Source organism: Drosophila nasuta, chromosome X (assembly GCF_023558535.2).
Source record: "Drosophila nasuta strain 15112-1781.00 chromosome X, ASM2355853v1, whole genome shotgun sequence".
NCBI classification, from domain to species: domain Eukaryota; kingdom Metazoa; phylum Arthropoda; class Insecta; order Diptera; family Drosophilidae; genus Drosophila; species Drosophila nasuta.
This window is the reverse complement of record NC_083459.1, coordinates 20,285,836-20,311,215: the sequence shown is the minus strand read 5'-3', so window position 1 is coordinate 20,311,215 and position 25,380 is coordinate 20,285,836. Positions and strand designations below refer to the sequence as shown.

The following is a 25,380-nucleotide window of genomic DNA, read 5'->3' as shown; positions in this document are numbered from 1 at the left end:
AAATCTTGACAACGCCGCCGCCGGCACTTATCGTTTGCCTGGGTCACGTATGACGTCACAGCTGACCATTTTAGACATTCGCATTGCGAAGTGTAGCAAATTTAGCATTTTATGTTTTTATTTTTACAACATTAAATTGTAATTTGCAAAAATTATTTTTAATAATTAGAATGTAAATAATGAAATAGGGAAAAGGCAAATGCATCAGTGCGCATAACCATTTGAAAAAGTTGTCGAGCTGCGCAATTCAAATGCACATTTCGATAGGTTTTGTGTATATCGTTCGTTGTGAATGGTAAAATTAATTGCAAGTTTTTTGGTCGCTGTTTCAAACTGTGCGAATTAAACACAAGATGAAGAATTTACTGGTGCCGCTTAGCGGCACCAATGATGAGCCGAGCAACAGTAACAACAATAACAACAGCGGCAGCAACAATAACAACAACAACTGCAACTTCCATAAAGATGCGCTGTTGGGCTTTGCTATCGAGCTGCCCGATGAGCAACTGGACAATGCTGTGATCCAGCTGCAGGCGGCAGCAGCTCAACAGCAGCAGAACACAAATAAGAACAGCAGTAACAACAGTATCAACAAAAACAACAGTACAAACAACAACAATACTAATAACAACAGTGCTGATTATCATCAATCTATGCTACACTGTGAGCTCCCAGATTGTTATCAGTTTGACGGCGCTGCTGCTGCCTCCGAGCTGGTAAATGTGGCCAACAAGAACTGTGACTCATTGGCCAAATTGGCATATAATCTCTATCGGCTTGCCAAAGACGATCACATTGTAATCGATCGGTGAGTGAGGCGCAGCTTAGAAGTAGTAAATAAGAAACACACACACAACACAACTTACAGCCGATGACTGATTACAGCAAACGCAATGAAGTGGTGCGCACCAATGCGTTGACCAACCAGAAGACCATCTATCGCTGCATGGACCCTGTGGGCATGGGCATGTGTTCAACCACAAAGGAACCACCGTTCTCCAAGGCGAGTCGACCACGCAAGCGAACAGCGACAACAGCAGCAGCAACCACGACGTCGATGCAGGTAGCGAACATTGCAGCGCCAAGTGGCGCCATTAAGAAGACCATGAATGAGCCGATGCCAGCTGCCGATGCTGATGATTCAATGCTGCGCACACGTTCCGGACGCATTGTGCGCGCCGCATTGCCGCAGTCAGCAACTCCAACGCCGTCTTCGGGTCAAATGCTGGAGTTGCTTGTGGCCGAGCTGAGAGACAAAGACTATTGTGCGCCGCCAGCAGTTGCAGCAACGCCAGCAGCATCGCAGCCTGCTACGGCAGCAGTAGCAGATGCAGAAGCAGTTGAGTTGCGTGAGCCACGTGCCGTGCCACAAAATGCCATTTGTCCGGGCTGCAGCAAGATCTTCTTGGGACGTCGCTTGCAGCGGCATTACGTCAAGTTCCCCGAGCATATGCCCAGTGCTATTGCTGTGCGGCAACAGCAGCAGTTGCAGCAACAGGAGCAGCCACAAGCACAGCACCACCAGCAGCAGCAACCACAACACTTGCAGCAACATCAACAGCAGCAACCACAATTAACGTCCAGTGTGCCAACGTTATTTGGCCTACTCACAGGGCAGCTACAACGCCACAGTCATCTCAGCGAGGAGCAGCGTGCCGATCTCTTTCTGCACGAATTGAACGACTTTGTGGAGCAGTTGCAGCTGCGCAGCACACGCCTCATACGCAACACGTCGGGACTGCACTTTGTGAACGCCCGCATTGCCCGTGTCCTGGGCATTCCCGAGGGTCAATATGCTCTCGATATGTCGGCCATGGAATCGGCGCAGGCGCCGACCCCAGAACCGGAGTTGCAGCAACTGTTGCACACCGGCGGTAGCGGTGGGGCAGGTGTGGCACGCAATCTGGTCGATTATCCGGGTCTGAGCATGTCGCTGGATGACACGCTCACCGACGAGGCGGCGCAGCGTTTGAATTTGTCCGCTGGCGGCAAATTGTTGCCCCCATCCGAGGAGAGTCTGTTGCGCAACGTTGGCGATCTGATGCAACCGCCGGTGGCAGTTGTGGTGGCACCTCCCACCGTGGGTCATGTTGTGGCGGGTGCCATGCTGCCGCACTACGATCATGCCAGCGATAATGCTGTCGAGGCGCTTAGCATGAAGGAAACTCCGAATGCCGCTATTTTGGATCTCAATGTTGATTTCTTTCAGTTCAACAACAATTAGCTAAACTCTACACTTGTTTTTTACACTTTTACATTTAGTATTAATATAATTGATACACGCCATGAAAATGAATGTACAATTTTGATCGTGAGATGAATATATACACACATCTAGTTGATAAGCATGAAATGCATTTACAATGAAATCTATATTTTTGTATTTTCGTGTTTTTCATGCATATACATCTTGTTAAAGGCGAATTTATTGCGTCGTAGAAGAAAGTCCACAAGTATTCTATTCTGAATTTTGCGAACGCTTTTCGCTAAAGAAGGTTGCAAGCATTTATTTCATATTATTTATATTTTAGTACTCTTTAGTATAGTTCGATATACCAAATGTGACCTTCGGCACCTTTTGGTATTCTTGTGGTATATTTAGTATATTACAAATACAGTTTCTTTACAATGGGTAGCGGGTATTTCACAGTCTTATTTGTTTATGTTCACCTTGTGTACTTGGCAAATTTGATAATTTGACGGACAGACAGACACGACAGACAGATATTTCTTTTATAGTATGTATTTATATTTTAGTACTCTTTAGTATATTTCGAATTTGGTATTTCATCGATATACCAAATGTGACCCTCGGGACCTTTTAGTATTATTGTGGTATATTATTTGGTATATTTTGTATATTAAAAATATCACATTTTTTTGCTTTTAATTACAATGACAGACACGACAGATCGAAATCGACAAGCAGGTGTTATGTCTAGTAACATGATCATATAATATTTGGGTAATACATAAAAAAAAACATTTGCCAAAACATTTTTTTATATAGAGTAAATATAGATCTTATAGCTCTTGATTGACACTTTAGATAGAGCTAAGAATAATTCTGGAATTATTTTTCTGGTTAAAGGTAATTGCAAAAATTAAGAAACTCATAAGAAAAATAAAAAATGAACGAATTTGTATACTTTTTTTATTATTGTATCAGGCTTAGCTATAGATATTGTGCTAATCTAGAGCTTTAAGAATACACTTTACTTATTTTTTCAATATATGTTTTTTTTATAAGTTTGTTTGAGATATACAATATAATTTATCATTCAAGTTTTGAAAAGAAATTACAAAAGTAAATTTATACTTATAAATAATAATAATAAATTTTCGTTGCATACTTTTAAGCGCACACTTTTAATATGTTGAATTTGAAATGATGTTTGCAGTGAGAACAATTAGTTTGTAAAAGTCACTCTCAGATCGATGTTGCTGTTGAATTACGAAATGTCGATGCATTTGCATAATTTCTGTTTTGCATTGTGCAAACCTCTTTTCATGTGTGTGTCGTTGACAAATATTGCCACGCCCACACGCCCAACGACGTTGTACATTAAGCGCCACTTGTTGTGGGGCAGCAGCAGCTGCAATTCAATTTGGAACTTATCACTGCTGTCTGTGGGAGTGTGTGTGTGTGTGCTCGGTGCTTATTTGCCTAGTGTCAATATGATTTAAGCTGACGAGCGCTGCTCATTTGTGTATCGAAGAGGTGTTTGCGATTGCACCGCACTATAAATGCAATTTGCGTGACGCATTTCAATGTTAGTTGCTTTCATCATGCGAATCCACGTCGATGCCAAACGCCAGCAGCGCCATCTGGCGTCCAATAGCGGTGACGGCGATGGCGACGTCGTTCGCACCAACAACAATGAATCCAGCGACGATGAAGAGTTGTCGCTGTGCAATCGAGAGGCGATCAAAAAGAGTGTCAAATACTATTTGCAGAATAGTTCGTTGCATGGCCTCAAGTATATTGCCGAAGAGAGGATTACGATTCCCGAGCGGTTTGTTCTTCACTCTGTTTGGCTACCTCAACAGCATTTGAGTGACGTTTACATCTTGTTTGGTAGCGTCTTTTTTGGCATCTCATTTGTGCTGGTCGTCATACTGTCGGGATTCTTCATCTCCAACATCTACATCAAGTGGAGCGCATCGCCCATCATCATCTCGACCAGCGCCAAGCAGCTGCTCACCAGCACCATGCCATTTCCGGCGGTCACTATTTGCAATCTCAATCAGGCACTGCGTAGTCGCGTTCAACGCATCTCGCGGTGAGTCATCCGAATGCTCAAATACTATATAAACACAAGTCAACCATATTATTTAAAAAGCTAAGAAATAAACTGGTGTATCTGCTTAATATCGCAAAGTATTAAGTGCATTTTATTTCGGGTTTCTTACTCAGTTTTCGGAAGTTCTTTTCTTTTTATACCCGCTACCCATAGGGTAGAAGGGTATTATAACTTTGTGCCGGCAGGAAATGTATGTAAGAGGTAGAAAGAGGCATCTCTGACCCTATAAAGTGTATATATTTTTGATCAGCATCAATAGCCGAGACGATCTAGCTATGTCCGTATATCTGTCTGTCCGTCCGTCCATATGAAACACTGGATGTCAGAGACTATAAGAGATAGAGCTATAATTTTTTTTAGACAGCATTTGTTATGTTTTTACGCAGGTCTAGTTTGTTTTAAATTTTTGCCACGCCCACTTCGGCCCCCGCAAATCAAAAAATTTGGTGTATACAATTACAACTATAGTTATTGTGATTCCTGAAAATTTGGTTGCGATCAGATAAAAATTATGGAAGTTATTAACGAAATACTTTTGTATGGGCTAAAACGCCTACTTACTAGGGGTCTTATGGTATAATTTTAATGTGGTACTTGATCTATATAACAAATATACCGTTTGTAATATTTTTAATATTTTTGTAGTATTTTCGGTATATTTTGAGAACAATACCGCAATATTTTGCTTTTATTTAAAATGGGTAGCGGGTATCTCACAGTCGAGCACACTCGACTGTAGCTTTCTTACTTGTTTCTTATTATTTTAGTACTTCTTACTATCGCAAAGAATTAAGTGAATTCAACAGGCAGTTTATTTTGGGTTTTTTACTCAGTTATTTTTTATCTTAGCCTACAGCTAAAAATAATAAATGAATCGGAATCAAATCACTTAAATTTTAATTTTTATTTACTTTTATTATTTCCTATTGGTTAACGACGCGTTCTTGAGTTAGTACAAACGTTGGTTCGTCAGAAATGCCTTGGCTTTAAATTTACATACATACATACATATGTATATAGAATATGTACATTAGTTATTTTGTTAAACGAAACACACATTTTTTGTTATTATTGTTTTTATTTAACAACTGCAATAATAAGTTTGTAGACTTGAATAACAATTGTGGAATGTGATGTACAACTTTAAAATATATTTGCCGATGCATTTCAATGCCCCGAAAAAAGATCGAGCAGCAATTACTCGCTGCTGATGAGCCTGTGCAGCCAAGGCGATGATCAGACGATCACGTACGTCGGCACCTGGAAGTACTTCAAGGCGCTGCTGGTCGATGTGGCTCAGCCCTGCGACGAGATGCTTTTGTACTGCAGTTTTGGATCGCGTCGCGAGATGTGCTCGATGATCTTCAAGTCGTCGCTGACCGATGATGGATTGTGCTGCACGTTCAATGCGCTGGATCCGAGTTTTCTGTTTCGCAACTATTCGGACGATGTGCGCATGGAACCGTTGCAGGAGAGTTCACTGTACGAGGCCATCGATTGGACGCCAGAGCGTGGCTACGCGGACAAATTGCCCGAATTCTATTATCCCCGGACCTCGGGGGGAACGGGAAGTCGCATGGGTTTAACTGTGGTGTTGAATGCCTCGACAGCGGAATATTATTGCACCAAATCGATGAGCAACGGGTTCAAGGTCTGACAGAGAGAAAGTTGCAAATGTAATTGAATTTGTATAAATTGTTTTTGGCTTAGGTCCTCGTACATAATCCCGCCGAGTTGCCCAAGGTGAGCAATTATGGATTCATTGTGACTTCGGGGAGGGAGGCACGCATTGTCATTGATCCCGTTTATGAGGATGCAACGCCCAGCATTCGATCGATTAAGAAATCGGTGCGTCGTTGTCTCTTCTCGGATGAAAACGATTTGACCTATTATCGCACGTATTCGCGTAAAAACTGCGAACTCGAGTGTGAGGCGAAATTGCTGTTGCGCGATTGCAGTTGTGTTCTTTACTATTTGCCTCGCATCGATCCGGCGGCTCGCGTTTGTGGACCCAACGATAACAACTGCACGAACCGCGTCCAGACCGAGATCGAGTCATCGAACACGGAATTGTCATGTGAAAGCTGTTGGCCCGGCTGTTTTGAGCTCACCTATCGCACCACGATGTCCACATCGATGATTGTCACGGGTCCAAGCTATCAGAGTGGCGAGGATCTGCCCGAGGATCTCTTCAGAACTAGCAACGGTTCCGTTAACAACGATCTGTCCGTTCTGCACTTCTACTATCTGACCAACAACTTGCGAAGCACCACCAAATCCGAGATGTTTGGCTTCACCGAGTTTCTTTGTAAGCTAAGACTCTTCAAAATAAGAAAGTACGATACGATATCCATTTCCGGCTGTCTGTCTGTCTGACTGCATCAGCACCTCGATCTCAGAGTCTATTAGATAAAGAGATATAACTTTTTTTCGACAGCACTTGTTATGTTTTCACGCAGATCAAGTTTGTTTAAAATATTTGCCACGCCCACATCAGCCTACGCACATTGACAAACAAAATTGACAATAATAACTATAGTATTTGTGATTCTTTAGAATTCGATTGCGATCGGATAAAAATTGATTTGATTAACGATATGGTATATTTTAACTTCTATGGTATATTTCGAATGTGGTTCTTTATCGTTATACCAAATATGGTATTCGGTATATTTCAATATTTTTAAGGTATATTGTATAAAAATTGCATTGGCTGACAATATGGTATATTTTAACCTCTATGGTATATTTTGAATGTAGTGTGTTCTTCATCATTATACCAAATATGACCTTCGGTATATTTGCTTTGATTAACGATATGGTATATTTTGACTTCTATGGTATATTTCGAATGTAGTACTTCATCGTTATACCAAATATGGTATTCGGTATATTTGGTATGGTATATTTCAATATTTGTATGGTATAGTATTGAGTATATTTTAAAAATAATACCGCACTGTCTTGATAATGCGTATCTCACTGCTTTCTTACTTGTTATTTTTTGTAAGAATCATTAATATTTTGTAATGATTTGTATTTTGTAATTTGTACTTCAAATATTTGTGCTGCCTCTTTCACTCTTTTTCTTTATCTCACTTTTGTTATTTCTATAAAAAAATATAGACTACATTTTTTAACACTCTAAAGATTTGGACTGTAACATTTTGTGTTCTTTTTATTAGTTGTTAGCGAGCATTTTTTATATAAGTATGTTCAAGATTTATATTGACACATTCTCTTTCTCTTTTTGGTTTTAAACAGTAGTATTTTCATCTTTTTTAGTTATTTGTGTTATTTTGTAGTGTAGCCTCTTACCCGTATATTTTTCTCGGTTTGATTGCAGCCAACACTGGTGGCTTGTTGGGTCTCTTTATGGGCTTCAGCATCTTCTCGGTGATTGAGATCGTCTACTATGTAACAGTGCGTCCGTATTGTGCATCGCGAACGATCCAACAGAGACGCCAGCGTCGAGAGGCAGCGCTGCGTTGGCTGACGCCTGTGCAACGGGGACGGCGACGTCTGTTGTTGCCACAGCGGCAGCAGCCACCGCCGCCTTACAGCCAGTTGCAGTTGGTGGCGAGGCCAAAGGTCAAGTCAAGTCTGTGGCAGACACTGCGCAGCTCTCGCGATCCACTCGTCTATCCCTATCTGGATTAGTTCTCTTGTTTGTTGTTGTTTTCGATGATGTTGGAGCACACTTTATGGCCCTTAAGAATGCATCGGATGAGGCCGCAAGCTGAATAAATAAACCAAGGCTAAGAGAGAGAGAGAGAGGCCAATGAACGTGCCCATTGCACAGAAGAGGTGAACGTAGGAGGCGGAGGAGGTGCAGATGATGCGGGGGCTGCCACCGGAAGTGCTGTGCCCCATGCTGGTCAATTTGAAATCGGCTATTAAATGGCGCTAATCGCTAATCGCCACGCGACTTCAATTTCAATCGGCAACCCAAAAAAAGTTTCTCTGCGCCAGCGAATTCCAAGACAATTCAACTTCGGTGAGCTCATTTACTTTGTCAACTTGTTTGTCACGTTATATTTTTCGTAGAAAAATCATATTAAATATCAATTAAGCGATCACAAAATGCTTTAAATTTGATAGCTTGAAATGAAATCAGAATGAAGAAATATAAGAAGTTAAGTTACAGAAGTTAAAGCTATAATTCAAAAAAGGAAAAATACTGTTTACAATGAACAAAATGTTCAATAATAAGATATGAGAAAAGAAGCTATAACTTTAATTCAGATAGGTTAAAATAAATATTCACAATCAACAAAACAAAATGAGTTAATTTTGTAACAGTTTATTTTATTTTGTGTCGAAAGGCAAAAGATTGAAATTTGAGTGCAGCATTTTAAATAGTTTAAAAAGAGAGAATAAAATATGTTATGGAAACAGAAGCTATAGAAGCTATGAAAAGGCAATATTTTTAATGAAAAAAGCGTTTAATAATGAGATATGAGAAAGTAAGTTAAAACTAAAACTAAAGAAAATAATTAAGTTAAAATCTTCGAAATTTATTTTATTCATTGAAACGAAAGCAGCTTTTTGAATAGTAGAAAAAGAAAGAAGAAAATATGTTAGAAGAACACTAGCTATAATTCAAAAGCGTAAAATAAATATTTACAATGAATGATAAACTTTATATATTGGAAATTTATGTTATTCTCTTCTCAAATGAGAAGGCAATTAATACTATATAAAAATAGAATATAATGAATACATGAAAAGTTAAACGAAAACAACAAAATACAAAAAAGGGCGATAAACTACAAGAATATATGATATCATAGCTAAAAAGAAAAGTTAAAAGTAAAATACAAGATTCTAAAAAAAAGGCAATGAACATTTTGTGTTGCAAAGAGGATTTGGCAGTTAATAAGAATAAAATAATATGGGGTAAATAAAAGAAAATTTTCTGCGTTATTTGTTGATTAAAATAAAATACAATTTTCTGCGTTTCTAAGGGATATTTCATCAACTTTTATGTTCTGTTTAGTTTAATTCAAAAGTAGTTTCTTTGCAATATTTGATTAACAACAAAGTAAAAAATATGTATTTAGCAGTATTTCGCACTTAATAAAAATTCAAGAATGTTGGGCAGATAAATGAAGACATAATTAAGAATATATTGCAATGAAAACACAAGCTAAAAACAATATAAAAATATATTTAAATTAACACATTTTCAAGGCAATAAAAATCACAACTTTATTAAATTCTTAATTCGGTTTTAAATGAACTAAAACTTACCACATAAAAATATTACTAGCAAAACATTTTCTATAGTAACATTAACTGTACTTAATGAGTTAAATTGTTGTGTTATTATCGAAGTTAGCGATATTAAAAAGCAGTTGACTATGAGTGTATGCGAAATTCGTATTTGTTGAAAATTGCATTACATTCAGTTTTTGGTTTTGTGTGTCAGTTGTAAATAAATGGATAGAAATTGATTGTTGCTCGACGATGTGTACAGAGAGACAGACATGTGTCTGAGGGTCGTTACCAAAAATGGCAAACTGGCGTTTTGGCTAAAAACGTCGCACTGATGTCACTTCTGCTTACAGACGAAGAGACGGAGCAAAGTGCGTTCCGTTTCTCCAACTGTTTTTGGCCTGAGATATACATACATATGTATGTATATACATACATACATTTACAATAACAGCAAAGCAACAACAATTACTTTAGCAATGGGAATTTTTACGATCCAGGCGCGCTTTGGGAGCAAGTGTCACAAGTCGCCGCGTCAATGTCAAGTGGCCAAAGTGGCCAAAGTGGCAGCCACTTGGTTCCACGGAAATTTGTCTACACACACACAAGCACACACACACATACACATGCCATAGACATAGTTTGTGTGTGTGTTGGTGTGTTGCGCTTTATTACGAGAATTATGCCAGCTGGAAAATCTCAAATCGCGCCTAGTTCCAACAGCAACGCCTCATCACACATACTACCTACTACATACTATATCTATATATACGTATATATGTATGTAGATATTTATACACTGAAAAAAGACGAGTTTTTAAATCAAGAACAGTCATCTTAGAATTTGTATTCTTCAATTGACAACACTTTAGGAACAAAGCCAAAAAGCTAAGAACATTGGTTATAAACAATTCCAAATGCTTAAAATAAGAAAATATATGTATAAAATAAAAAAAAATTATATAAAATAGAATTACAGAATAATGTAATCCATTAAAATTCCTATAATGTTTTTATATAGTTAATATATTATATTTATTATGTCATATTTTCATGATAAGATTTTCATACCCCATAATTATTACATTATTATTATTTGTGCCTCCTTGAAATGTACCTATGTAACAGACAAGAGGCTTCATCTTTTCGGTATATAACTATAGTATTTAGGAGTCCTAAATTTGAAATTTGTTAACGATCAAATAAACATTTTAAAGGTTATTTTAGAAATACTTTTATATGGGAAAAACGCCTACTTACTAAGGTTCTGGTTTGTCTTTGACTCTATGGAATATTTTGCATGTAGTACTATATAAATATACCAATTATAGCGTTAAGTATGTTTTTAGTATTTTTATGGTATATTTTAAAATTAATACCGTATTGTTTTTGCTTCTATTCAAATTAGGTTGTGAGTATCTCACGACTGTAGCTGTATATTACTTGTTGCTCTTAAAACTATAAGAAGTTTTCCTCTTATAAATAAGAATTTGGTGTTATATCAAATGTTTTTGTGTTTTGTTAACTTTCATGTTCATTTAATTTAATTTTTGCATATTCCTGATGCACTTTTTAGGCCAACATTCTGAGTACTAAGACCAAAATCATGATTTCAGAACTTTTTTTCCTCAGTGTATATATTTTAGTTGATGCCGCATGATCGCAGCACACTTGTGGGAGGCGGGGGACGAGCTGCAGCGACGTTGGCAATGTAAACAAACAAGTGGCGTGGCAACAACGTCGATGTGTGTGTGTGTGTGTGTTTTATGTAGTTTCTTTTTTGCCTTTTGCTCTGTTTTATATTTCTCTTGCTTGGCTGTGATTCATTCACACCACAGCAGCTTGAACAACAACAAAAACAAGAATCCCGCACATGTGGCGGAATAAGGCTGCAATGGACTTTTGACGTGGCCAAAAAAGAGACCACGAGACATCCGTCGACGCAAGTCCAAAAAGCTCCATCAGAGAATAAGAGAATAAAAACTATGAAAAAACCATTAAGCATCACTACAAATCAGTCACCAGTTGTATTAATTAGCTGATGGTTCAGATATCACATAAAACTTTATAACATTTTTCGTTTTTTTATTATTTAAAATAAATAACCATTTGCAACGTTTTTAAATGATATTTCAACAACTTTAATATAGTGTTTAGTAAAATTAAAAAGTAGTTTTAAAAAGAAAAACTAAAATATATATTTTTAAAAGTATTTAATTTTTAAAAAAGTGAAAGTAGTTTCTATTTTAAAGATATTTGTTGTACTATTTTTTAATTTTTTAAAATACAATATTTTAAACATATTTTTTTTACACTTTTATTCATTTTTTTTTATCAATAAGTAAAAAATATATTTTTCAAATATTTTATTATTATTTAAAATTGAAAAAAGTTGTACAAATTAAATTAGAAACTACTTTATACTTATACACGAATTCGTACATTTTTAAAAATAAAATATATATATTATATTATGCAAATAAAATACTTTTAAAGTATTTTATTTTGCAAACAAAATCCCAAAACTAATCAGAGAACAATTTAAAAATAACTTATTTATATAAAAAATGTGAAAGTTTCTTCATAGGTAAGAAGAAGAACCGCAATTTGAAGCATTATAATATTAGAACATTATGTTTTTATCGAAAAATGTTTGAGTTTTTTAGTATTTACGAAAATATTTGCAAAATACCAAAGTTCGAAATTTGAATTCTTGTTTTTAGAACGTCATTTTATTCTTTGTGTTTTTGTGGCATCTCAAAATCTAGATATTTTTTGCCCCGAAGTTAAATCAATACAATACAATAATAAACATCGAAGTTATTACTATGTGTGTTTGTTTGTTTGACCAGCGCCAAAATGCGCTGCTCATAAAATACAATTTCCTTGGCAGTTTGTTGTTGTTCTTTTCTACTTTGAAAAAAAAAAAAATGCTTTGGGGTTAATATAATTTTTGTTATTTTTAGTATTTTTATGCTATTACTATATTTAAAATTTACTTTTATTTCAAATGGCTCTTGTCTAAAATAGAATTACTATTTATTATTACTATCTTTGTAAAAAAATTTATTTTTCTTAATTTCAATATATAGTACGATAGCGAAACAATATATTTTATTGACTTTCTTAGAATATTTTCGTATTTTATGTACTTACAAATATTTTTATTTAATGGTAACGTATTGAACTTATATAGAAAATAGTATTTTTAAGTTGCAGTTCTCACTTCATGAATTATTTCAACTATTAATTGTTTTTTGATTGTGACAGACCGATTAGATAATTTGGTATTACCTTTTCTTTGCGAGCTCTGGATTAAAAAACCAATCAATTTTTCAATTCAATCAAGTTGATGTTAAATATTTGATTTAGCTTGATTCAATTTGAATTTTGAAATTAATTTTTGAAGATTTGTTTAATGGAGCTGCAATGTAAAGACAACATTTCCAGATAAAACTTTCACAATTAGTTCAAGCTCAAAAGAATTTTCAAGTTCCGCTGCGTATACGAAATCAAGCATACGCTCTGTGGCACAGTGTGTGAAAATGAGGCTGTTTCTTTGGAAACGTTTTGCCATCGATGCGCTGTTGTTGTTGTTGTTTCTGTTTCTGTTGCTGTTGTTGTTATTTTTGAGGCCGTTTTTCAACTGTTTTAAATGTGAATAGCAATGACATGCATTGCACACACACATAGACACACACACACACACACACACACACACACACGTTGAAATGACGCCAACACAGGAATCGAGCGCAGCGGCATTTAATTTCCTTCTTTTTATTTTGTATGTTTATGCTAAGAAATAATAATAACAACAATAACAGCAACAGCAACACGGTCAGCCACGTGGGTGGATGTGAGTGTGTGGATGAGGATGGAGATGGGGATGGGGGATGGAGATGGGGATGGGAGTAGCCACCGTTGACGTTGTGAATGCTGCTGCTGCTGCTGCCGTCGCCACAGCAGCAACAACAGCAACAGCAGCAGCAACAGCAGCCACACCGTGTTTGATGGTCTCTGAGCATCCTCAGCGGAAATAGAAATTCAGTCAGACATTGAACGTCGTGCGTCGAACTGTGAATTCGCTTAACCAGAAATTATCCAACCACAAAGAACAGACAAAGCAAATTTCGACGCTCTTTCACCTGGCCACCATTTCTTTCTTCCCCCAATTTTTGAATTCAATATTTTTTTTTTGCGTGTTGTTGTTGTGCGTGTTTTGGCATTAAACATTTCGCGTGAAATTCTGTGCGTTGTGTGTTGTGTGTGTGTGCTTGGATTTGCAAGAATTGCAGCCAACTAAGCAGCGCAAAAAAAAAAAGAAACGAGGAGGAGAAACGGAGAATCGCAATTGGAGAATCGGTGGCATAACGATAACAACAACAAAGTTGGCAAATGCATTCCACGGCATGCGGCGTTGGCGCCTCCGCCACAAATCTTGCATCGCTGCAAACGTAAGTACTGAGGCATGCAACAGCAGCAGCAACAGCTTCAGCTCCAGCTACATATGCAACATTGCGTACGATATGAGTGCGAATACATGATAAGGCGATTAACCTCACACATTACTCGCTACAATCGAGGAAATCTCACTTCCATTTCCATTTCCATTGCCCATACATCACTCTTAATAATCGGAGAATTGTATGCAACTTGACTGCTCGCAGATTATGAATTTCTTTTCTTTTAATCATCTCCGTTTCTTAGAATATTTCTTAGTATTATATACCTGCGAATATTTTTTGCTTTGATAAATATTCTTTATGTTGCTTCTTTGACTATTTGACAGCTTCAAATATTTATTACTTCTAAAAATATACTTTCTTTTTTCGAGGGGTATAATTGACTTGAGTTGCTTAAAGAATTTTAGTATTTTTTTTGTAAAAATACTAATCAAATATTTGATATTTATTGAATCTTATACATTTACAATTATTTTTGATTTAATGAATATTCTGAATGAAAATATCTTTCTATTTTCGAGGGGTATACTTGACTTGATTTGCTAGAAGCATTTTAGTATTTTTCTGTAAAATTTGTAAAGCAATATATTCGATCTTATGTATTTACGAATATTTTTGATTTGATAAATATTCTTTATGTTGCTTCTTTGACTATTTGACAGCTTCAAATATTTATTACTTCTAAAAATATACTTTCTATTTTCGAGGGGTATATTTGACTTGATTTTCTCAAAGTATTTTAGTATTTTTCTGTAAAAAAATACTAATTAAATATTTGATATTTAATAAAACTTATACATTCACAAATATTTTTGCAGCTTGGAATATTTTTTCTCTTTGTAAAAATCTCATTATATTTTCTCTTGACTTGAGTTGCTGAAGTATTTTAGTATTTTTCTGTAAAAATTTTTAAGCAATATATTCGATCTCATGTATTTACAAATATTTTTGATTTGATAAATATTCTTTATGTTACTTCTTTGACTATTTGACAGCTTGGAATATTTATTATTTTTGTTAAAAATATACACATTTATTTTCAAGTGGTATATTTGATATGTTTATTTGTAAGTAGTATATTAGTATATTTCTGTAAGAAATACTCTTCTTGTTACTTTATCATTACTTTCTCAAAAGCTGAGCAATTTATTCAATTTCCTTTCAAATATTTTTGATTTCATAAATATTCTTTATGTTTCTTTCTCGTTTTGACTATTTGACAGCTTGAAATTTGTATTATTTTTTAAAATAGACTTTGATTTTTAAGAGGTATATTGATATGATTAGAATACATTGTTTATATACCAAAATATTCATTCCGATGTTTCAATAGCTAAGTAATATTTTGCAACTTGTAATTTAGTTAAATTTTTGTAATATTATTTAGCATGTTTTTAAGTCATATTTCTTGCTTTAATTTGAAAATATTCTTGTTATTCTGACAGCTAGCGATACATTCATATTTTCTGTACCTGTATCAAATTTCTGCATATTTTCTTGTGTTTACTTCCACAACGAAAGGAAAAACTAATTCTTACTTGTAAAACCAACAAGTAATTTGGTGTTTAGGTGAGACTGAACGAACTGTGAATGCTCTATTAGTCAATGTGTTCTTTTAAATATTGCATTAATTATGCATTAATTATTGCATTAAATATGTTAATATTGAATATTGAATAAAGAAAGATTATAGATAGTAGAAATTAATGTTTAATAGACAAGTATTAAGAGGAAAACATATATATGTTTATGTAGCTTACATTTGTATAAGGTTAAGGTAACTAAAATTGTATATAACATTTCTAGAAGTGCTTTCAACTTTATTCCATTTTGTAGTATAATCCGAAATCTTCAATATTGCAATATTTTATAAAGTTGATTTATTTATTTAGTGCACGAAAACATAATCGAATGCAGGCAATCTTTTAGTCGATCATTTGCAAAGAAAATAAATTTGCAATGAACGCATGAAAATTAAATGAATTTTCTTTTTTGAACGCATAGAAGTAAATGTTTGATATGGGCGAAATTTATACAAAAGTTCAACGATAAATTTTGTGTGTTTTGTTATTGTTCCAATGTGATATTTATAGTTGTATATACTAGTAAATATGTATGTATGTGTATGTTTTGTGCGTTTCTATGCTGCTATGCAGAACATTCGAGTACTTGTAATTAATGGCTAGTTTAACATCGAAGGCAATTGGCTTTGAAATTACTTCAAGGTTTCGTATAGATTTAATTGTATATTAGAATTGTTGTTGATTTAACTTATTGCTCGCACAAAAATTAACGAAAAACTATGGCTAACCTTGCGCATCACGCAACTCGAATGTTATTTCGTTGATATGCCACTTGGCCCATAAAGCATATCTACTTATAGCCAAGAATTCCATTCAATAGACCACAGATAATCCATCAAAGTGTACGTAAAAGACAAACAAAACTGTTGAGGGGCGACTGCACTAAAGGGGGGTGAAGGCAATGGAAGGGGAATGGGAGAAGGAGGAGGTTGGCGTGATGGCGGGAAAGTGTTGGGTCCCACGCTGCGTAATAAAGTAGCTGAACAGAAGAAAGATCTAAGTGTGTGCATGTGTGTGTGTGTGCGTGTGTGTGTGCGGGGATTGTAAACAAATGTGTGATGCCTTTTGGCTTCAATGTGTGTCAGCACAAGCATTTGGAGGAGGCAGCTCAAAATAGTTGCAGGATGATGAGCAGAGGGGTGCAATGGGGACGATGCGATGGAGAAGGCGGAGAAGGGGGAAGGGGATGAAGAAGGGGACGGGGACAGGCCACATGAAAGAGCACCAGCAGCAGAAGCAGCACTAGCATCAACTAACAGAAGTGGAGCACTTTAAAAATGTTTCCTCAACTAATTAATGGGAATTCTAAGTGCGCTCATCATACATAGATACAAGTACAGACATACAGATGTTGAGATACACAGATACAGATTCAGATGTGGAGATACACAGATACTGAGATACAAATATCAAGATACCTCTATACAGATACAGATATATAGATACATATATAAAGATACAGATACAAAATCACAAATATACAGTTATGGAGATATACAGATACAAACATAAAGTTATTAATTTACAGATACCAAAATACAGTTACAAATTACAAAGATTCTTAGGTACAGATACAGGGACCCATAGACAAATACATAGATACAGATACAAAGATGCAGATACAAATATACAAATACTCAGATATAAAGATTCACTTTCAATGATACAGATGCAAAGATACACTTCCACAGTTACAGATATACAGATTCAGATATGGATACTAAGATGCAGATACACAGATACAGATTCACAGGATCAGATACTTAGATGCAGTTATACAGATACAAAGATACAGATAAAAGTTTATATGTAGGCGCACAGATAAAAAGATTCAGATACACAGATACAGGTAAACAGTTTCAGATACAGATGCAAACAAACAGATACAAGTTTATAGATACAAAGATTCGGTAATATAGATATTCATATACAGAGATACACAGATACAATATTATAGATACACAGATTCAGATACACAAATACAGATATAGAGATTTAGATCTAGATACAAAGAAAGATACAGATACAAGTTTACAAATACATTGATACAAAGATTCAGTATTGCAGATGCAGATTCACAGAATTAGATACATAGATACATTTAAAGAGATACAAAGATACAGAAAAGATAGATGCAAATACACAGCTACAAAGATACAGATACTCGTATACACAGATACAAAGTTTCAGATACACAGATACAAAGATTCCGATACACAAATACAGATTCAGATCTAGATACAAAGATTCAGTAATACAGATGAACATTCACAGAATTAGATACATAGATACATTTACAGAGATACAAAGATACAGTTACCCATATATACAAATACACAGATACAAAGATTCAGATACACAGATACAGATATATAGATTCAGATCTAGATACTAAGATACAGATAGGCAGCTACAGATACAAATATACAGAGATATAGATACACAAATGCAAAGATACAAATACATAGATACAAATAGACAGATACAGATGGTATATATACCTTTTATTCTATGTTAACTGGTTGTCAAACTCCCACAACGCGCGTTGCATTCGAAAAAAGTCAGTGATGAAGTCATGACGATGACGTCAGTGCAACAGAGAGTGCAACAGTTGCCACCAACGCAACGCAGTTGGAGTTGCAGTTGCACTTGAAGTTGCAATCACAGTTCACACTTCAGTTGTGTCGCTGGCATTTTTGTTTATTAGTTTGTCTCACCTGTTTGATGAATCTGCAACCCAACCCGCAATTCATTAAGATGAAGATTTGCTGCCCACCCAAAATGAATGAAGATACTTCGCCCACACACGCACGTAGAGGCATTGAATGAGTGGATTAATTGATTTGCTGACAGCGATCTAAATATGTATGTATATACATATGTATCTATATACTTTATGTATGTACTTTGTTACATCGTTGCGTTGTTGTTGCGCTGCCTAAAATGGTGAGCTTGGGTCAAGTGCTGGGCGCAACTTCATTGATAGCTCGTTCGTTAAGGGGGAGAAGAGATCATTATGATTAGCTGCGTTTGTGACTTGTGATTTGTGACCCCAAGACCGCCCACGCTTTATTTTTATTTTGTTTTATTTTGTTATTTTGCGTAGCATTTTTCAAGTACAAAGCTCATCGCATTTCCATGTGGTAACTGTTTGCTGTATTTGCCGCTAATTTGTGCAATTTGTTGACACACATTTCAATGTTTTGCATGAGATTTACTCGCTCGCCTGGCCTGGCCAGGCACGCCATCGACATGCTTCCATGATTCCCCATCGCAGAGAGAGAGAGAGAGAGAGCGGTTAGCGGGGGAGTTGCAAGCGGAAATCTGAGGACGCCCACCAGCAATGCCAGATTTTTGTTTTTTTTTTTTTGCGGCAGCTACTTGAAAGCGTCGTCAAACGTCATCACATCGTACTTTAAAACGTTGTTGTCGCTGCTCTGACTATACGAGTATGTACTATATAGAATATATATATACTAAACTATCACATACTCGTAGTCAGAGGCAGATTTAATCTGCATTTCTACTGTCTACGTTCGCTTCCAATTCCAGTTCAAATTCAAATTCAAATTGTTGCTGGAGGTTAATTTGGCAGCTGAGAATTGAGAATTGTGCCTTAAAGACAACTCAATCCATCATCTTCATATCACTCAACAGTTTCTATTTTCTATTTTCATTTTTGAAAAACCAGTTAAGTTAACACCAGACTATTCAACTTATTGTTTCCACAATTATGAATTTGCGAAGGCAATTTAATTAAAGTCAAATTCAAATTAATCCCAAGAAACATTATTTAATTTCATTTGAAATGCATTTTAAATTCTAAATATATTATAAATATATATTTCATATATTTATTTTTTATTATTAGTATTTAAGGAACAAATATACAATTAAGTTAGGTGTAAATTCAAACTAATCCTGAAAAAGAAAATATTAAATTTAATTTGAAATTCATTTTAATCTAGAATATATCCTGTATTAGTTTTTATCTCTTTTCCATTGGTTATAAAATTGCTTTTATTCCAAAAATAATTTCATCTGGGAAACACAAAATAGCACAAATTTGAAAAATTCAGTGACTAAAAAAATTCACTTAGCACAACATTCTAATTTAACTTTTCTAGCATTCTCATTTAATTTGAGAACAAAACTAGAATTTCACTAGTTTTCAATATAGTAATTTTTCCATAAACAATTATAACTTAAATTTTGTATATTTTAAATTGCTGAATTACATTTATATAAGAAGAATAAGTTGTTGGTATATTTATTATTTGAACCATATTTTTATGATCAATACAAGAAAAGTACAAATAAAGATTGGTGTTTTTTTTAGTTCATTTATTTTATTAAGTTTATTAATTTGTATTTTTTATTGAATACAACGAAGATTTTGTTAATTTTTCTATTCATATCCGAACTTACTAAATGTTTAGCAATATTATTGTTATTTCATTGAGACATTTGTTTTGCTGCTTCATTTGAAACGCTTGTTAGCATTTGTTCCACTACAACAAGAGTGACAAACATTCGTTATTATTTCTATTATATGATATTATATCATATTATATATCAAAATTATAATTTAATATTTGAGTAGTTTGAATTGTTATATATCAAATAAGAATCAATATTCTCTTCAATCATTTAAATTGAGAACAAAAATAGAATTTCGCTGGTTTTCATTATTACAATTGTTTTCCTAAACAATCATAACTTAAATTTAATTTTAAATTGATGAATTACATTTTTAATTATTAGCACAAAATATAATTTCACTAGTTTCCAGAATTGCGATTGTTTCTTTAAAAAAAAAAATACTACTCAATATGGATGCATTTCAAATTTTGAATCAAATTATGGAAACATTTCAAATCATTCGTACAGCCAGTACTATTAAATGTAGTATTAAATACTAGATTTAATGTGATAAAATAAAAATAAAAAATTTTAAATCAAATGAATTAAAAATGCATACAATTTTTCTATAATTGCAATTGTTTCCTTAAACAATTTTAACTCAATGCTGTAATAAATATTTGAAATGTTAATCCGCAACTATCATTGTCTGTGGTTGGTTAATTAAATTTTTTAATTTGCGCGAAAAGAAAAAGAATTTCACTGGTGCAAAAGAGTGAAAGAGAGAGAGAGAGAGACAGCAAAGAGATCAACTGAAAATGAATTGGAATTGACAAAAGGTCAAGTCAACTTGAAATTTATCAGTTTTATTGCCGCGTTGCCAAGTTCTTATTATGTGCTGCTGTCTATGGATTTGAGACACGCGACTGCTAATCGTTTGTGTAGTCTGTGTGTGTGTGTGTGTGTGTGTGTAAATTGTAATGATGATGTCATGATATAGTAGAGGGCGGCCCGAAATCTGACAGTTGATTCCTGAACCTGCTGCTAGAGTTGTGTGGAGAAGTGTGGGGGGGGGGGTGAACTGAAGGTTGGGGAAATGGGATTTTTGTCGTCAGTTTATCAACTTGTCGCTTCACTTTATGTATCCATTTTTGTGTGTCACTGTCAACAAATTGCTTTTAATGGCTGGCTGGCTGACTGCCTGGCTGACTGACTGCCTGGGTGGGTGGTTAGCTTAGCTTAGCTTGGGTGGCGCAGCTCAGTTTAGCTCAGTCACCCCCACTCTCCACGCTCCCCTCTCCCAACGCGCAATCTTCGCTTTTGACGCCGCAAGCGTCGGCTTCATGTGACAATCACGGCCCTGTGTGTGTGTGTGTCCATTGGGGGCTGCCTAATTTTTGTGATTTCCGCACGACAGCAGCAGCGGCAGCCAAATCGAGACTAACAATCGAAACTGCAACAACAACAACAGCAACAGCAATTTGCACTGCAGCAACAGCAACAGCAGCAGCAACAACAAAGTGCGAACAAGTGCCTCAGCCTCATCGCTGACGTCGTCGCAGTCGCAGTCGCTGCCTCAGTCGCTGTCGCAGTTGACGCGCAACGTCGACGCTGCCGTTCAGTCGCGGCCGCAACACGCTTCGTTCTTAATTCAGTTGACCAGCAGCCGGAGCTGCGACGAGACACTCGACTACAAAACCAAAAAACACTCAAAAAAAAAACAAGCAATAAAAAAGCCAAAATCAAATCTTGCAAGTTTTTGACAAATAATTATACAAAATTATCAATATAATCGCTTCAAAAACTTGACGATTATTCAGTGTTAACGCGCGTCGCGAAATATTCAAAAAACAAAAAAAAGTTCCACGCGTTTTCAGTGCGTTTTTTTAAAGGGAAAAACGCGCGCGCGTTTTTCTTGTGAACAATATTTTTTTTTTAGTTTGATTGCTGTTGGTTTTGACAAAGGTGAAAATGTGCGACATTAATTATGTTAATTAATATATATGAGAATTTGTATATAAATTTAGGCTTTATAATATACGTAATATTGTAATTTATTTATTTGTTCTTGGGTTATGCAGTTTTCTACATTTTTTTGGTTTTTGTTTTGCAATGTTTTCGTGCGTGTGCGTGTTTATGTTTGTTATATACTCGATGGTAGATATGTATATGTATGTATGATATGTTGGATGTCTTTGGTTGATGCTGTGGCCCGGCATTCGACGCCAGGTTCGCCCACTTGAAGCGAAACGCAGACGACGCACGTTCAACGAAAATAGCGACAAACGTTGGCGGCAGACAACAACAACAACAACGATAGCAACAAGTCCAAGTCCAAGACAATAATCAAGAAATACGCATGAGAGTTCAATCTAGCTGGTTATTGGGAAAACACCCCTCAGCAAAGCCAAAAGCCAACACAAAGAGGCAACAGCAACAGGCAACTGGCAATTGGCAACTGGCAAACAGACAACACACATTTCGTTTATTGTTTGTCTATTTCTTTTTTTGCGCTTTGACTGCCAATAAATGAATAACTGAAAGGAATATGAAAGAAGAAAATATAAAATAAACTAAAATGCCAGACGCCAAAAGCAGACAACAAAAAAAAAAAGAAGAAAACACTTGTTGAGATTTCAAATGCGCGTCGCTCACAGAAATGAAAATTATGAAAAATATTATATGTATGTACGTACATATAGAAAAACGCGAGAGAATTGGCCAACAAACTAGACAGCAAAAGAAAAAAGAATAGACACAGACACAAAATAAAGACAACGGCAAAGAGAACGCAAAAGATGATAGCCAGAAGGAAAATTGAAATTGAAATTAGTAAAAGTGTTTCGCTTCTGTTGTCGGCAGGTGAATTGTGTATCAAAGCTCCGAGAATCCGATATGAAAATATATCAAAACGCAAAAGCATATTTTTCACTTTGGGGTTTTTCTTTCATATAGTTAATAAAAAGTGCACAGACTAACTCTTCTAATTGCAATTGGAATTATCTTACACTCAAACTTACGCAGAATTCATTTTGTGTTGGTATTTAAATATGATTTTGCCAATCAAAATAATTAAAAAACCATCAAATTTTAACATTTAAGTTATTTAATTATGTTGAACAGGTTTGTTTTCTACATTTCTGTCTTAGTGATTCAACGAAAAAAGGGAGAAAGAAAAGGTTAAATACACTTGACATCTGACGTCTCCATACTTAATTCATGGTGTTTAGTATATTTAAAATACCAACCAAGTCCATGTCAATTACTTAATTCAACAATTTATTTTAGTTTGATTTCACAAATATTTTGTAAAGTTAACTAACAGATTATTTGCAACCGAAACAATTTACGAAAAATATGAAACATTCTTAAAAAATGATTTCATAAAAAATGTATTAATCTATACTATATATTTTTGCATTTGGCGCTCTCGTTATCATAAAGTTAATTTCTTCATATGGTGCCAAAACATTTTTTCTTTCTAATCTGGCACATGCAAAGCTTTTCAAATTTTGATATGAACAACATAAAATATATATAAATAATAATATATACATACATACTTGGCAAAATTAAGCTAAGCTCTGATTATCAGAGTTTAATAGAGTCAGAACAAATAAAAGATATGTGTAGCTTGTTGAGCATTCTTCGAGTTACATATACATACATATAAACATACAATTGTACAACAAATTTGATAAAAATTGTTTATTTTGCATACATTTAAAAATAAACAAAATGCACATAATAATTTTCCTAATTTTTATCAAATTTGTTATACAATTGTATGTTTATATGTATTATTTTATGCTCAAATATTTTTCGTATTTTTAGTATTCTTAAAATATTATTATAGTAATTTTAGAATTGATTAATGTTAAAAAGATGAAGTATTTTTGTAGCACAGTATTTTTATATTTGATCGAACTTTGGTACAGACAATAATAAATACAGTTTTTTATGATTCCTGAAAATTTGATTGAGATCAGTTAAAAATTGACGAAATTATATAAGAAATTCTTTTGTATGAACAAAAACCTTTTTGTTTTCATCTTAGTTGACAATTTGGTATATTTTTCACTCCATGGTATATTTTGAATGTAGTACTGTACTAATATACCAAATATAGACTTTTGTATATTTTCAGTTTTTTGCGGTATATTAATTTTATACATTTTAAAATAAATACCACACTAAGTAGCTTTTATTAAAAATAGGTACCGGGTATTTCACAGTCGAACACACTCGACTGCAACGTTTTTACTTGTTGATTAAAAATGATTAAAGTTAAACAGATGAAGTTTTTTATTATTATTATTACAACTTTTATGAATGATTAAAGTAAAGCAGATGAAGTATTTTTTTTAGTATTTTTTAAAAGTATATTTTAGTATTATTTTATAGTATTTTTAGAATTGATCGAAGTTAAATAGAATAAGTCACTTAAGCTACAATTTGGATTCATGTTTTCTATTCTGTGAATCAAGATATTAACAATCAAAAGTGGAGTAGTCAAACAGTTGCAAGTGTGAGTCACTAGCTTCGTTCTCTTTCTCTCTCTCTCTGTCTTTCTCTCTCTCTCTCTGTCTCTCTGTGTAGCTTAGCCTTCAGTTTGAGCCAGTTGAGTGCAGCTAAGAGCACGAGTGCAAGAGTAGGAGAAGAACAAGTGTGACTAACTTTGAGTGGGGCACAGCATGCAGATAGCATTTATGGATGTAGTATAAAGAAGTTGAGTTCATTGATAGTCAGACCGTTTTTTATGGTATACAATTTTATACAATTCTCTTAGGACTTGAACAATGATAAGTCTTATTCAATATTGCTAATTTGACAGAGCATAAATTTGTATGGATTATCTGTTGGTTGCTGCTGCAGCTGCTGCTGTTGCTGCTGTTGCTGCTGCTGTTGCTGCTGTTGCTGCTGCTGTCTGCGCTGTTATCTCAATGAGCTGCTGCTGCTGCTGCTGTTGCCGTTTCGTCTATTGCCGGCACTGTGCAGTGATAAGGCGAATTACTTGTATACCACAAGATTCTTGGAAAGGGACACTGATTTGATAGCTAGTCAGAGCACAGCACGAATTATCGTTAGAGAGTGTGTGTGTGTGTGTGTGTGTGTGTGTGTGTGCGAGTGTTTGAAGTCACTTATGTGACAGCAACAAACTTGAGGGTCAATTGTTAGCTCAAATCGCACATAGACTTTTTGTTGCTGTTGTTAGTGTTGTTGTTGAATGGCAGCCACTTAATAGCCAGCCAGGCAGCTGCATCCCAAGCAACAGCAGCAACTCGACAATAGCAACAGTTAAATCAACAGTAATATAGACTCTCTCTCTCTCTCTCTCTCGCTTGTTACACTTTTGCAGCTGTTGAATCGGTGGAGAATGGGAGGAGGGGGGACATATCCGGTGGGATTCGGGGATCATAATATCGGTTGTGCTGTGCACGCTGATTG

At 35.0% G+C, this 25,380-nt stretch overlaps 3 protein-coding genes across 7 annotated transcripts in view; all 3 read left to right on the top strand.

Annotated features, from left to right (window-relative positions):
- Window positions 1–288: 288 nt before the first annotated feature.
- Window positions 289–2,379, top strand: LOC132795712 (transcription factor stalky). Its single transcript, XM_060806576.1, has 2 exons — window positions 289–808; window positions 886–2,379. The coding sequence occupies exons 1-2, from the start codon at window positions 354–356 to the stop codon at window positions 2,222–2,224; spliced, it is 1,794 nt and encodes a 597-aa protein (XP_060662559.1). The 5' UTR covers window positions 289–353; the 3' UTR covers window positions 2,225–2,379.
- A 1,410-nt stretch (window positions 2,380–3,789) lies between these two features.
- On the top strand, window positions 3,790–7,964 carry LOC132795655 (pickpocket protein 28). The gene is made up of 5 exons (XM_060806512.1): window positions 3,790–4,016; window positions 4,083–4,283; window positions 5,490–5,955; window positions 6,015–6,612; window positions 7,651–7,964. Exons 1-5 carry the CDS (start codon window positions 3,790–3,792, stop codon window positions 7,962–7,964), a joined length of 1,806 nt encoding a protein of 601 aa, XP_060662495.1.
- A 5,649-nt stretch (window positions 7,965–13,613) lies between these two features.
- The window catches only part of LOC132795958 (scoloptoxin SSD14), a 28,528-nt gene continuing 16,761 nt past the window's right edge, over window positions 13,614–25,380 (top strand). The window contains exon 1 of one of the 5 annotated variants that reach the window (XM_060806933.1): window positions 13,614–13,978. In XM_060806933.1, coding sequence (XP_060662916.1) covers window positions 13,920–13,978 — 59 coding nt within the window. In that variant the 5' untranslated portion in view covers window positions 13,614–13,919. Of the gene's footprint in view, window positions 13,979–21,595; window positions 21,906–25,380 lie in introns of those variants that run through there. The other 4 variants (XM_060806929.1, XM_060806932.1, XM_060806930.1 and 1 more) reach the window with 4 other exon arrangements.